Below are 12,184 nucleotides of genomic sequence, written 5' to 3' on the forward strand. Positions count from 1 at the left end.
GCAGACTTTGGTTGATAGGAAACCACTATAAAGATGCGCTATACAGATGAATCTCGCGTGTCAGTTTGGAACCTTGAAATATGTTAAGAGCTGCGCCTTTGCTGCCCATAAGCCAAGCGGTAACTATCTTGCACGAGTAGCAAGTGAGGTTAGTCACGTGTTCTTCAATGGTGATCCTATTAGCGCGCTAGATCACGCTATGGATGTGACCAGGATGAATAGTCTCGTAACTTGAATCGGCATTGCGCTGCCCGCAGACGTAAAGAGTTCGCATTGCAACAAAATGGTCTCAAGTTGCAGATGTGAAATATCGACACCAAATTGATTGCTGCGTTCCAGCGTACCTCAAATTGAGTATGAAAACGAATTTCGCGGAGTTCTGTCTATTGCCGCGTGCGAGAGAGGCGGTGGTATTATGCTTAGCTGTCCAGGTGACGTCAACTTGGTTATCACATGTTGCTTTATGGAATCGGATGCACGATTGCTGTTTTTCCGGCCATATCTTCCTCGTGTGAGGGAGTTTGCCAGGACGAGTCCTGTCATGACCTTCATGGCTGCCTGGTCTTGGTCACGTGGTTCGGCGTGCGTGCTTGATAGCCGAACGTGAGTGAGCTGCGCGGGAGGTACTTAATCTGCGGCTATGTCAGCTGGCATATACCACCAAATAAACGAAAATGGCGTCACGAACGCCACGTTTTCCCCTGATACCAGTTAGGCCATGCTTACGAGAAAAAAGTGGCAGTTTCGGCGAGAACAGATAGCACACGAAGTTAATAGCTCTCGGTGCACCTAGACTCGGTACTCATCGCAGATCGCTTTCAAGATAAGGCCCGGGCGGCCGCGTGCAAGTTCAAGGGGCGTTCTACTCTGCCGGAGTAGAACGCCCCCTTTCTTTCTTCCTTTCCTTCCTTCCCTCCCTCCCTCCCTCTCTCTCACGGTGCTTTGTGGGCAACGGATGACTGCACTCTTCCTCCCTGCTTTCCTCCCTTGCGCCAGCGAAATTGAGCCACCATAGTAGGCTCACCATCGCACGCTTTCACTCGCACATACAGCATACAGCGCGCGGCGACGATGTTATTACCCTTGGAACATCACGGAACATCACGGTGGTGGTGACGCCGACGGCAGAAATGCGTCTGGAGTGTCCATATAGTTGTAAAAATAAAAAAAAAATGTCAGTTTCGCCCTAAGGGCGAAGCAATGAATGCGATAGCAACACAGCAATGTCAAACGAAGTAAGGTGAGCGGCTTTGGTAGCAATGTGAATTGTAGTAAACATGAGCTGATTAAGTAAGCAGGTGTGCTGCGCCGTAAGTAGATCGACATGAAGAGAGACTCGATGACCACGAGAAGGCGCGTGTGAAACGGTGGTGTTGATGAGAAGCGCTTCCCGTGGGCAGCGCGTGCGAAGGGACACACCTGTAGCGCTGCACTGCCGATCCGGGCAGCATTGCATGTGTAGCGTGCGTTGGAAAATGTGGCCCGACTATTACTAACTGAATGAACAAGCGTGGTGTGAGCGCGCACAAACAAACACGAATAGATCACACTGAATGACTGCAGACAACGACTGTCAAAACGCTGGCAGCAAGCATACGCCGCCGCGGGCGAAGGTACGTGCGGTCTATCGCTTCAACGGAAACTGAGCGGCGAATGCACGGCGCATAAAGGTCAGCGCCGTGTGGAGATAAGAGACGGTGCGGACAAGCGACGAGCGCAGTTGTTGGCAGTCCCCCGCTCCCTCCGGCGCTGGCTTCCTGCTTCCTTGCTTGCGCGTGGGAGATGAGTGCGTTCGCTCTCCGTGATAGCGCGTGTCCCCGCACGCTTCCGCTCGGGCATACGGCGCGCGGTGAAGATTTTATCTATAGGGAACCTGACGGCGACGGCTACGGCAGAAATCCGGTTGAAGTGCCCATATAATTGCTATCGTAATAAAATTCAAGCTGTCATGGCAGCGGTTTCGTTGATGCTCGAGGGGGAGACGCCATCCCACTTGCCGTCTGCTATGCGCTCGTTTAGCGCACGATTTTTTCTCGAAAGACGCAAGAGGAAGCAAGCATGAGTTGCGTTTTCTGTTGGAAACTTGTTGCAATAGGTGTCATTTCCGGCTCTTTTTTTTTTTCTTGTACTGACAATTTTACGCGCAAGCGTACATGCCCTGTCTGTGAAATCGCCGAGATTATTTGGGTCGCCGTATGTGTGTCGCCGCGAGGTAAGTGAGCGCCGGAGGCGGAAAGCGCCTGGAGGTGGAGAAGAGAATCGCGCATTGTGGGAAGTACGGAGCACGCTGAGCGCGCGGCAAGGCAACTCTACCCGAAGGAAAGTCTAGGTGGCGTTGAGCAAAGCTAGGAAGGATAAACGAGGCGAAGCGTCGCGGAGGGTAGCCGCAGGCGTGTTGGGTTGACCTCCTTTGGCAGTAGGTACGGGTTATGTGTGTGCTATGGACGTACCGGATTCGTCTCGTGATCGAGAAGCCGAGCGCCGAGCGAGAAGGACGGAGCAGCGACGCAAGCGGCGGGAGGCCGAGCGCGAGTCGACCGACCCCGAAGTCGTCGCCAAGCGCCGGGCACAAGCTGAACAAATCCGGCAAAAGGCGCGTGCTTGGCGTGCCCAGGAGACTCCCGAGTAATGTGCTAGGCGGCTTGCCACAATGCGGGTGTATCAGGCAAGACTGGCATAGCTTAGAAACTCCTCAGCAGCGTGAAGCCCGTTTGGAAGCCCATCGCAGTGTCTTGCGAGAAGCCCGGAATTAAGCACAAGACCGAACAGAATGCCCGGCTTCACGCGGGCGCCACCTAAATCTTTAGGAGGCATTTCACTGTAATAACCCGTTTGGGTACGTGTACCTTCTGTGCGATCGTATTTGGCATCTGTGAGGCATCAATGTCATTGACATAGCACTCATACGCTTACGCGTAACCCCGCGTTGACGAAGTGAAACGTCACTAATAATTTTTATCGTCTGTGTGGTTGCTCACGTATTAAGTGAGCGCCAGCAGCGCATCTTATAGCTTGGCCCAGTTCAGTTCAACATACGCGAATCAGCACACCAAAGCATGCGATTGCATTTCAGCGGGACATTGATACGCAGATTTATATGCTTTATTGCATATGTTTATTAGCAAAGTTTCCACATCACGAGATACAATACAAAGAAAAACAATTCAGAGCTGTGTGTCTCGTATCTACAGTACAAACTGCAAATTCTACAGGGGCATAACTATAGATATCAAAGTTTCTTACAATTGTGAATAGTAGAAGTCATGTTCTTTTGCTTTACATGTGACAGTCCTACAAAGTTAAATTCTTCGTCGCAACAGTTATTTGTAATTACTGATGCAAAAAATTACCAGTAAGCTAGAGCAGCTGAAAGGAAGAAAGCAGCACATTTATTATACCCGGACACATACAGAAGAGTGACGTCACTGTCAGACGAGTCAGCGATCCAGGTGAGGTGGCGTTGTTTGGTCTGGCGCTGTAGTCTGAAAAAAAAAATGGAGGCAATATGCTGTGTGCGCGCACACAACAGAATGGCTGGGAAAAAATTCAGCACTGTTTCCGCAAAGCTGTGCTTTCAATTCACGTGGGCTAACTTTATTTTGCTGTAGGAGTTCTGTTAAAGCTGTGCCACAAACGTTTCTGCAAGCCAAGTTCCAATTTTACCTTCTACTACTATACTGAAGTAACAGGTTCGTTAATGCTGATGTCTCAACAGCTATCTGAAAATACTTGCCGTCAGTTTCTTACAGCTAAACTATCTCTATCCATGAATTTATCATTCACTTCTAATGAGGCACTGGCGGATTAGTTCAACCTTTTATTGGCTCCGTCTTCCTGTTCTTAAGGATGCCCATAACAAGACGACTCGCTTCCAAAAATTCGAAGCCGCTGGTCAACTGTCTACGAGCATTTCCTGCTCTAGAAGAACTTGTGCTGCACGGCGGAACCAAACTTTGCGGGAACACTGGAGCGCTTGGCTCGCTATGCGCCGACGAAAAGACATTCGTACACATCGCGTGGCAGCCCGACTTGCAGCGAAGGTAAGTTTACTCGTTCTGAGCAAAATAAATTTGTTTGCTTAGTATTCAGTGAACAACCGCGAACTTTGCACATCGCAGATAAATATCTGAAGATGAGCAGACAGCTTGTTTTTGCCGACACAGGAATATTCGTTTCGTAATCTAAAAAGAACTTGGCACTGTAGCAGACAAGGTGAAGAAAACAGTGCCTGCAGTTCTTTTTGCGCCTGCGCAACGCCCCTTCAATTGATTTCCGCAACTCGCGAAGCCCCAGGCGGCTTTCAATGTCTAACCAAGAACAGTAGGCAATCACATTGTTCTTTAACCTAACGACTTCGTTCGTACAGCACGCATTCAAACGTCTTCAGCAAAGATGATTATCAGTCTTATTCATCACGGGCATGAACAGCAGTCGCCGAGATATAATGACTCACAATTTCCGTCAGCGGGTCAGCTAGCACTCACTCGACTCGTCAATAGACAGGTTCAATGTCTTTGGGCACCACATACAGATGTAGCCCCGCGTATGGAAGACCCTTCTTTTCGCTTTAATGTCGTTGCAAAGAATTCAGCGGCGTTTCGATATACAGGTTGTTTCACTTAACTTGGGCCAAACCTTAAACATGTGCAATTGCTACGTAGCTGGACAAAGCCAAGGTATAATGTTTGCCGTCGCGTGGAGCTACTCTGATTATTTTTTTCATACCGCCTAATATACGTGGTGTTAATGAACTTCTCAAGTTTACGTGAAAAGTATCAATGAGAAAATTGTAGAGCAACATTAAAAACTCCCGATACAGCTTTCTGGTGCTCAATCAGTGTTGCATAAAAGTTTTTCAGAGCGTGAAAGAAGCCCGCAAGTACACCCAAAAGGCCCGTACCGTGTATTTGGCGGGCTTCTTTCACGCTCTGAAAAACTTTTATGCAACACTTATTGAGCACCAGAAAGCTGTATCGGGAGTTTATGCTGCTCCACAATTTTCTCATTGACACTTTTCATCTAATTATAATATTTGCGAAGTTGATTATTTAATTAAGACTAATTAGGTAATTAGGCGGAATGCAAAAAGTAATAAGAGTATCCCCAAGCGATGGCAAACAACGTTACCTTGGTTCTGTCCAGCTACGTAGCATTTGCATATTTTTAAAGTTTGACTCAAGTGAAACACACTGTATACATAAAGACTACACCTAAAAAGCGCGCTTACCTTTCGTCCTCTTGGAAGTGGAAGAAGGTGGCCGTGCTGTGCCTCTCCGTGGTGACCCACCATATAGCCCCGCAGAACTCCTCTTTCCTGCGTTTTCCTTACACCACTGAAACACTGGCCGATGCAGAAACAAAACCTTGCAGAGCACAGTATACCACAAAGGCGTGCGCGTGTGCAGAGAGCGCCAGGAGCAGGCGGACAGATTGGCAACCGAAGCGAAAACAGCGAGAGCGCGATGACCGTTGCGCAACGAATGAAGCAACCGAAATGCACAAAAAGTACCTCAAAAACAAGAAAATAGGAGTAAATACATCTTATTTATGCGCGTAATTCCGTCATTTTACATTGTCAGTAGGTTTAAAGAGACAGAGACAAATATGCAAACGGCATTGAATTTTCGTTCGGCCACAAGAAACACGGCGAATTAACTTAGCGTGGAAGCTTGGGCGTGTTGGTGATTCATCGGAAAGGAAAAAAAAAAAAAAAAAACGCAGCGCAAAGCTGACAGGGACATGAAGAGCGACCGGCATTATTTTTTTCGCGAAATGAAATTAGTTTATTTGTCTACCCAGTGCTTGATCCTACGTTTTGTCTTTTAGCAGCTCTAGGTGAATGAAAAGTGTTTTTATTGCGGCCGCGGCTGCTGCATTTCGATGGAGGCGAAGTGCAAAAACGCCCATGTGCTTGCGTTGTAGTGCACGATAAAGAACCCCAGGTAGTCAAAATTAATCCGGAGCCCTCCACTACGGCGTGCCTCATAATCAGAATTGGTTTTGGCACGTAAAACCCCAGAAAGAAGAAATGTTTGGTCCTACCTCAAAGACTTATTCCCAGCTGTTTTCAGCGCGAAGGAAGTAGAAGTGGTTGGACAGCGGTAACGCCGGAATCTTCCAAAGATTACTCGTCTGCCATGCTGGTATCAGCGGCGGCAATGCCTGAATCAATTATTCGTGCGTATGCTGGCGTCAGCGGAAGGTGTATCCGGGCTGTCAGTGGGATTTTTCGTTTCTGCTTGGCGCGTAGAAGCGTCGAATATGCTGGCTGTCGGAGTTGAATAGCACGCTAGGGGTGTCGCTTCCATTTTCGGGGGCTACGCCATAGCCCTGAAATTCCAGGTAAGAAAGAACAATATCTCGGGAGTGATACGCACCAGCGTCCGACCAGTGCGACTGCTTGCCGCGCACCCCGCTCCTTGCACTGCTTATCTTCCCACCAATATCAGACCACGTGACGTTCGCTAGCCACCAGCGAACTTTTTCAACACGCTATTATTTTCAGAGCTGTTCGCGCTTCGTATGTGATCATAGCGACGCTCCGACCACGTTATCAGTGAGATCAGACGGCTGTGAACGATGACTGATAGAGTGACAAAGAAACGAGCAGAAAGCATCGCTACAAAATCGCGATAGAGGCGTGCTCGCGACCCTTCCTCCTTTCCCATTTTGTTCTTTCGCTCGAACTGCTGTGAAACCGAAGTATGTACAGAAAGAAAGCGGGAGAGTAGTGGTAGAGTGCGCAACCCTTGCTTGCTAAAGTATTTATATATAGGGGCTTTATTGCTTGCGGTGCTGCACCCGGCCACCTGATTTTACAGGCGCAGGGCTGTCTTATTAAATTGCAGTCAAGCTGCTGCAATTTTTGGTTTGCCCAGAATATAAAAATAACAGTACTATGTCTTAAAGTGAATCAAATATGGGTGGGGAATTGAAGCGTAGATATTCATGGCACATAACTTATGCTTGCATCAACTGGAGACATCAGGCACAACTTAATTGGGGCTGAGACAAGCCTTGACATGAGACATCGCAATAGCTTGTTGCGATAACTAATCGAAATATTCATATAAATCCATTAAGATAAAGAAGACAGCACAAAGCACACGGAGCAGGACCTAGACGACGAGCCTGACAAGCGTCCGTCCGTGTCTCGTCCACTGTTTTATTATGAGGATGGATGTATGGATGGATGAGGCTGAACCCTTTAAACCGGGCGGTGGCATACGCCACCTAACCATGACTATTAACATATTTTGTACTTTGTGGTGGGTGAAATTTCACCCACCACATTTTATCCACCAATCAGATAACCTCTGTTTGGTTATTTCTACCCGCTTAAGGTCTATTTTGCCTTCACTGTCCCTAAACCCCAATGCTTTGAAAAAATCAGCCCCGTTGCTTCGCACTGTAGGGTTAAGCCCTTTACAGAAAAGTATGAGGTGTTCAGCCGTTTCCGCTTCTTCTGCACACGCACAGCACAACGTGTACCTTGGTACTTGACTCGGTACATCTTAGTCCGCAATACTCCCGTCCTGGCTTCAAACAACAAAGAGCTTCCCCTAGAATTATCGTAGATATTTTCTTTGGCAATTTCTTGCTTGAAAGTTCGGTATGTTCCCAGTGCTGATTTCGTCTGCATCTCTGTTTTCCATAGACCCCTCTCTGTTTCCTTAACCTTTTCCTTAACCGCTGTTTCCTGGTTTGCACCCCTCCTGCAGTCCAAATATTTGATTGACAGTTTTCTGGTCAGCTTCCTCCATTTTGTATCAACATTCCTCATGTACAAATAACTGAAAACTCTCCTTGCCCACCGCTTTTCTGCCATTGCTCTCAATCGCTCCTCAAATTGGCGTTAACTGGTAGCACGCACCTGGTGGAAGTATGGTGTTCTACCCTTATAGAACACTATAATTCTGCGGTGCTGCAGGCAGCTAGGGTGGCTAGAATAAGGCAGCAGCTCTGCCTGCATAGCAGGGCTGCTAACTCAAGGGAAATTTCCCATATTAAGGTAATTTTCAGGTCTAAGTGGGAATAAGGAAAATCTTGCTAGTCTGAGGGAAATTCTGGGCTCCGTATATAGCTGGAATTTTATAGGCAATTTATTTCTTTTTTTTTTTTCCGAGATAGCATCGAATATCAGCAGCTTTGGCTACGTTTGGGTTATTCCCTCGAGTCGTTTGGCGGTTTGTGCGATCATCTGGGGACACTGGAGCACATGAAGAACTTTTTTCTGCTAAAATTAGCAGTATCATATCCTGGTGAGGTGCTTACACCCAAAACCAAAGATGTGGTTTCATTTGTCAGTTTGGATCTCCCGGTAACACTTCAACTCAGCAATTTTCTTTGGCCGCGGTTTTAGCCCGCAGAACACATTTTTGCGAAATTCAGACGCGGCGTACAGGCTATGTGATATTTCTCACCATAAAAATTGAAGTGATGAAGAAAACAACGAATATTTAAGTATTATATAATTATTTGGTAAGCGAGGGAAATTTCGGCAGAAATAGGGAAATTTCAGGCGTCCGGTAGGGAAATTCTGACTTTCAGAGTTGGCACATAGAGAAAGAAATTCCTTTCTCTATGGTTGGCAGCCCTGCTGCATAGCCATGCATAGCCAACGTTGGCATAGCCTAGCAACGGGGTAGCTTTTCGGGCTTTTCCTCGTATGCTCTGTTAGCCAGCTGTGTTTCGCCAACATGGCACCCCCGCGGATCATTAGAACACCATCCGAGCAGCGCGAGCTCATGATTAAACGTAAGGAAGCAAGGCGGGCGCGCATACGTGCCCAGACTCAGGAACAGCGTGAAGCTGCGCGTGCCAAGCACGCTGAGATTCAACGCCGCAGGCGCCAAAACGCGGCAGTGCGGGAACGCGAGGCAGAGGCAAGGCGACAGCGCCGACAAGACCCTACACTTCGGGAGAAGGAAGCGGCCGAACGTCGTGCCCGCCGTGAGGATGCAGCAGTGCGGGAACGCGAAGCCGAAAAAAGGCGACAACGCCGACAAGACCCTACACTTCGGGAGAAGGAGGCGGCCGAACGCCGTGCACGGCGTGAGGATGCGGCAGCGCGGAAACGTGAAACCGAGAAAAGGCGACAACGGCGACAAGACCCCGTGTTTCGGCTGCTTGAGGCCGCCGAACGTCGTGCCCGCCGTGAGGATGCAGCAGTGCGGGAGCGCGAGGCCGAGGCGAAGCGACAACGCCGACAAGACCCTGAACTTCGCGCGAAGGAAGCGGCCGAACGTCGTGCCCGCCGTGAGGATGCAGCAGTGCGGGAGCGCGAAGCAGAGGCGAAGCGACAACGCCGGAAAGACCCTGAACTTCGGGCTAAGGAAGCGGCCGAACGTCGTGCACGGCGTGAGGATGCGGCAGTGCGGGAGCGCGAAGCCGAGGCGAAGCGACAACAACGCCGACAAGACCGTACACTTCGGCAGTTGGAGGCTGCCGAACGTCGGGCCCGCCGTGAGGATCCGGCAGTGCGGGAACGCGAGGCCGAGGCAAAGCGTCTGCGGCGGTTGAGAGAGCGCAAAGCACTATTCGGAGGACAGTTCAATAATCCATTTGGATATGCCTGCGACGTTTGCCATCGCCTTGGTTTTAGAGCAGACCTTACGCCTATCCGCACCCCTCACGTTCCCCTGCTCAGTGCCGAGTTTCCAAACGAAGACGTGCCTTCCTTTATGCTATGCTCGAAATGCCACGGCGCACTGAAAAGTGGCACCGTTCCCGCGCCTTCTCGAAGTGACATTTGCTTTGAGCCGGCCGTTCCCGCTGAGTTACTTGAAGTCAACTTGGTGTGCAGGTAAGCTGGTGCACTAATCCTGTGCAATGGTCTTGACAGGTCTGACCCAAGTACTGCATGTGAACAGCAGCGCTCACAAAATAAAGAAGGAAGGCTCTTTTCCGTGCTCACAGCACCATTGTAGGCGCTGGTTGTGGGGAGTATATACAGGGATACTATACTTCCAACAGTGGCAATTTGGGCCGGTTGGTATATATGTACTTGGGCAAAGAAACAGCACATTTAGAGCGAACACGAAATGACATACACAAATGCTGCCTAGTAACCATATAATACTTATTACCTAGTGAAAGACTTCGCATATGCGGTCAGCCCCAAAAGTGCACGTCCTGCCCTTGTCTACTTGGTGTTCACTGCATATATATACCCTTTCTGTACGCATAAGCATTGCAGTTGCTAGTCAGTGCTCATGTATGTCATTTCTTGTCCCATACGAAAGTAGTTTCTTTGCTCAAGGGACATTGTGGTTGCATAGCGTCGCTTAAATGAAAGCAGTGCTAGTGTTTAACGCAGATGTGTTAACAATGTGTTGACCTTATAGCTGCTGCAGTAACATGTCTTACTTTCTTCGCCTACCAGCCCATGGTCGGGCCTTGGTCAGATGGTAGCCTATCTGTCGGTCGCTGGTCGGGTTCTCGCCAAGTAGATTCAATCTCACATAAAAAAGGGGGAGGCGGTGCCAGGATTCATACCTCGGGCCACCAGTGCAGCAACCTGATGCTCTAACCATTTGGCCACAAACACACGTATGCTTCTCTCGTGGCACCACCAACTAGCTCAAATTGTTGTTGTCGCTTTCAGCATAGTTGCCACGTGTTGATTATGATGATGATTTGAATACTCTGACACGTACCGACAATGGGTGGTTGGCCAAGAAACAGGCAGTAGAGATCGTGTCACCGAATAGCTCTTTGTGATGATCACCATGCGTTGATAATGATGGTTTCCTACTATGGCACATACCCACATCAAGGGATCAGCCGAGAAGCGGGTGGGCGTGCTGATAATGAATGATTTCCATACAATTCCTCATAACCACAACGGGCAATCAGCCCAGAAGCAGCCGGTACATTTAAAATAAAAAATAAATGAGCAAATATAAGCCAATATAAGATTTGTCGCATCTTGTAGCAGGGATGAGCAAGAGCACATGTGCACACCAGTTTCCTTTATGCCAAAGATGAAGGAATAACCTGGGCTAATTACAGCATTTTATTAACGGCTTCATGAAACCTGCATAATTGTTTTTTTTTTTTGTTCATCCGCTCCGTTACTTCCCATTTGGCTGACTGTCACTAGGAGGGTCGCACAGGAGCAGTGCAGCCGTACTGTGTTTGCAGTCCTGCAGCCGTTTTTATTGCGTTGTGTTGTGCAGCACGTGATCCTGAACGCGACATTGTGGCATTTCACAATGGTGACCTGTGTTGTGCTAGTTCTCCGGAGATGCGAGCGATGCGCAGTGTGCTTGGCTGCAAAAACGACAAAGCCAAGTGGACGCACTGTCATGCTCTGCTCAATCGGCTCGGCAGCGTCCTGCCTACCGCTGGTGGCATGAGTATTGTGCACATATAAACTGGCAGTTTTGCTGAGTAGCTGTAGGCATACCACACAGTGGTGTCATCATTCAGAGAAAAAATTTTTACCCACTCTACCTTGTATTTACCAAAGCTTCAACGACACAGTCCATATACCTTACCGACGACGGTGTGGCAGCCATCACCAAGCTCTTCGACGCATTGTTCTTGCAATCATACATTAGCTAGAATTGTTGGCCTTCATCGATTTGCGAGCACTTAGGTTGTCTTGCACCTCATAACTCGTGGCATATATGAGATAATCCTTAATGTTTGCAAGTTACACTTGGCAACCTTCACGTCAGCATTGCGTCACCTTCGTAACTGTAGGGGTCGATGCCTCCGCATAACGTAACCTTTTGATATAGTGGGGCTTTTTTGTGCCGCGCAGCTCACAGGTATACGCACTGGCATGCATGGAGTATTGTACACCACTGAAGAATTGCTACACTAAAACAGCCACAGCTGCAATTAACTACCTGTGGCAATCCCTGTCACTGATTTGCTGACACCTTGGACCGCAAACATGGGGGCTGCTGCCAGTGCATCTAGCGGATGGCATAGAGTGCAACCCTCCTAAACTGTTTCGTACAAAGCATGCAATGCTACGAACACCATATGCTACAGTGCTATATGCAACCAAAAAATTGTGCATCACAAATGCAAGAAAAATATAAATATGCATCATGTTGTTCGATGTAACATTGGTACTTTCGTGACACAAAATACGATGTAAATATTACATGGAAGGTGTCGCAGATGTGAACCTATTTACCACTGAACGAGCGGAGCAATACATTCCTGC

The 12,184-nt window shown here is 48.5% G+C and overlaps 1 protein-coding gene across 15 annotated transcripts in view; it reads left to right on the plus strand.

Moving 5' to 3' along the window:
• Positions 1-8,602: 8,602 nt before the first annotated feature.
• The window catches only part of LOC119464432 (uncharacterized), a 74,154-nt gene continuing 70,572 nt past the window's right edge, over positions 8,603-12,184 (plus strand). For 10 of the 15 annotated variants that reach the window (XR_005194451.2, XM_049656067.1, XM_049656068.1 and 7 more), the window contains exon 1: positions 8,604-9,805. Coding sequence is in view for 13 of the 15 variants with exons in the window: in XM_049656067.1 (XP_049512024.1) it covers positions 8,700-9,805 (1,106 nt within the window). In the remaining 2 variants the exon portion in view is untranslated. Of the gene's footprint in view, positions 9,806-12,184 lie in introns of all 15 variants that reach the window. The other 5 variants (XR_007463457.1, XM_049656069.1, XM_037725402.2 and 2 more) reach the window with 2 other exon arrangements.

Source organism: Dermacentor silvarum, chromosome 9, assembly GCF_013339745.2.
Source record: "Dermacentor silvarum isolate Dsil-2018 chromosome 9, BIME_Dsil_1.4, whole genome shotgun sequence".
In the NCBI taxonomy this organism is placed as follows: domain Eukaryota; kingdom Metazoa; phylum Arthropoda; class Arachnida; order Ixodida; family Ixodidae; genus Dermacentor; species Dermacentor silvarum.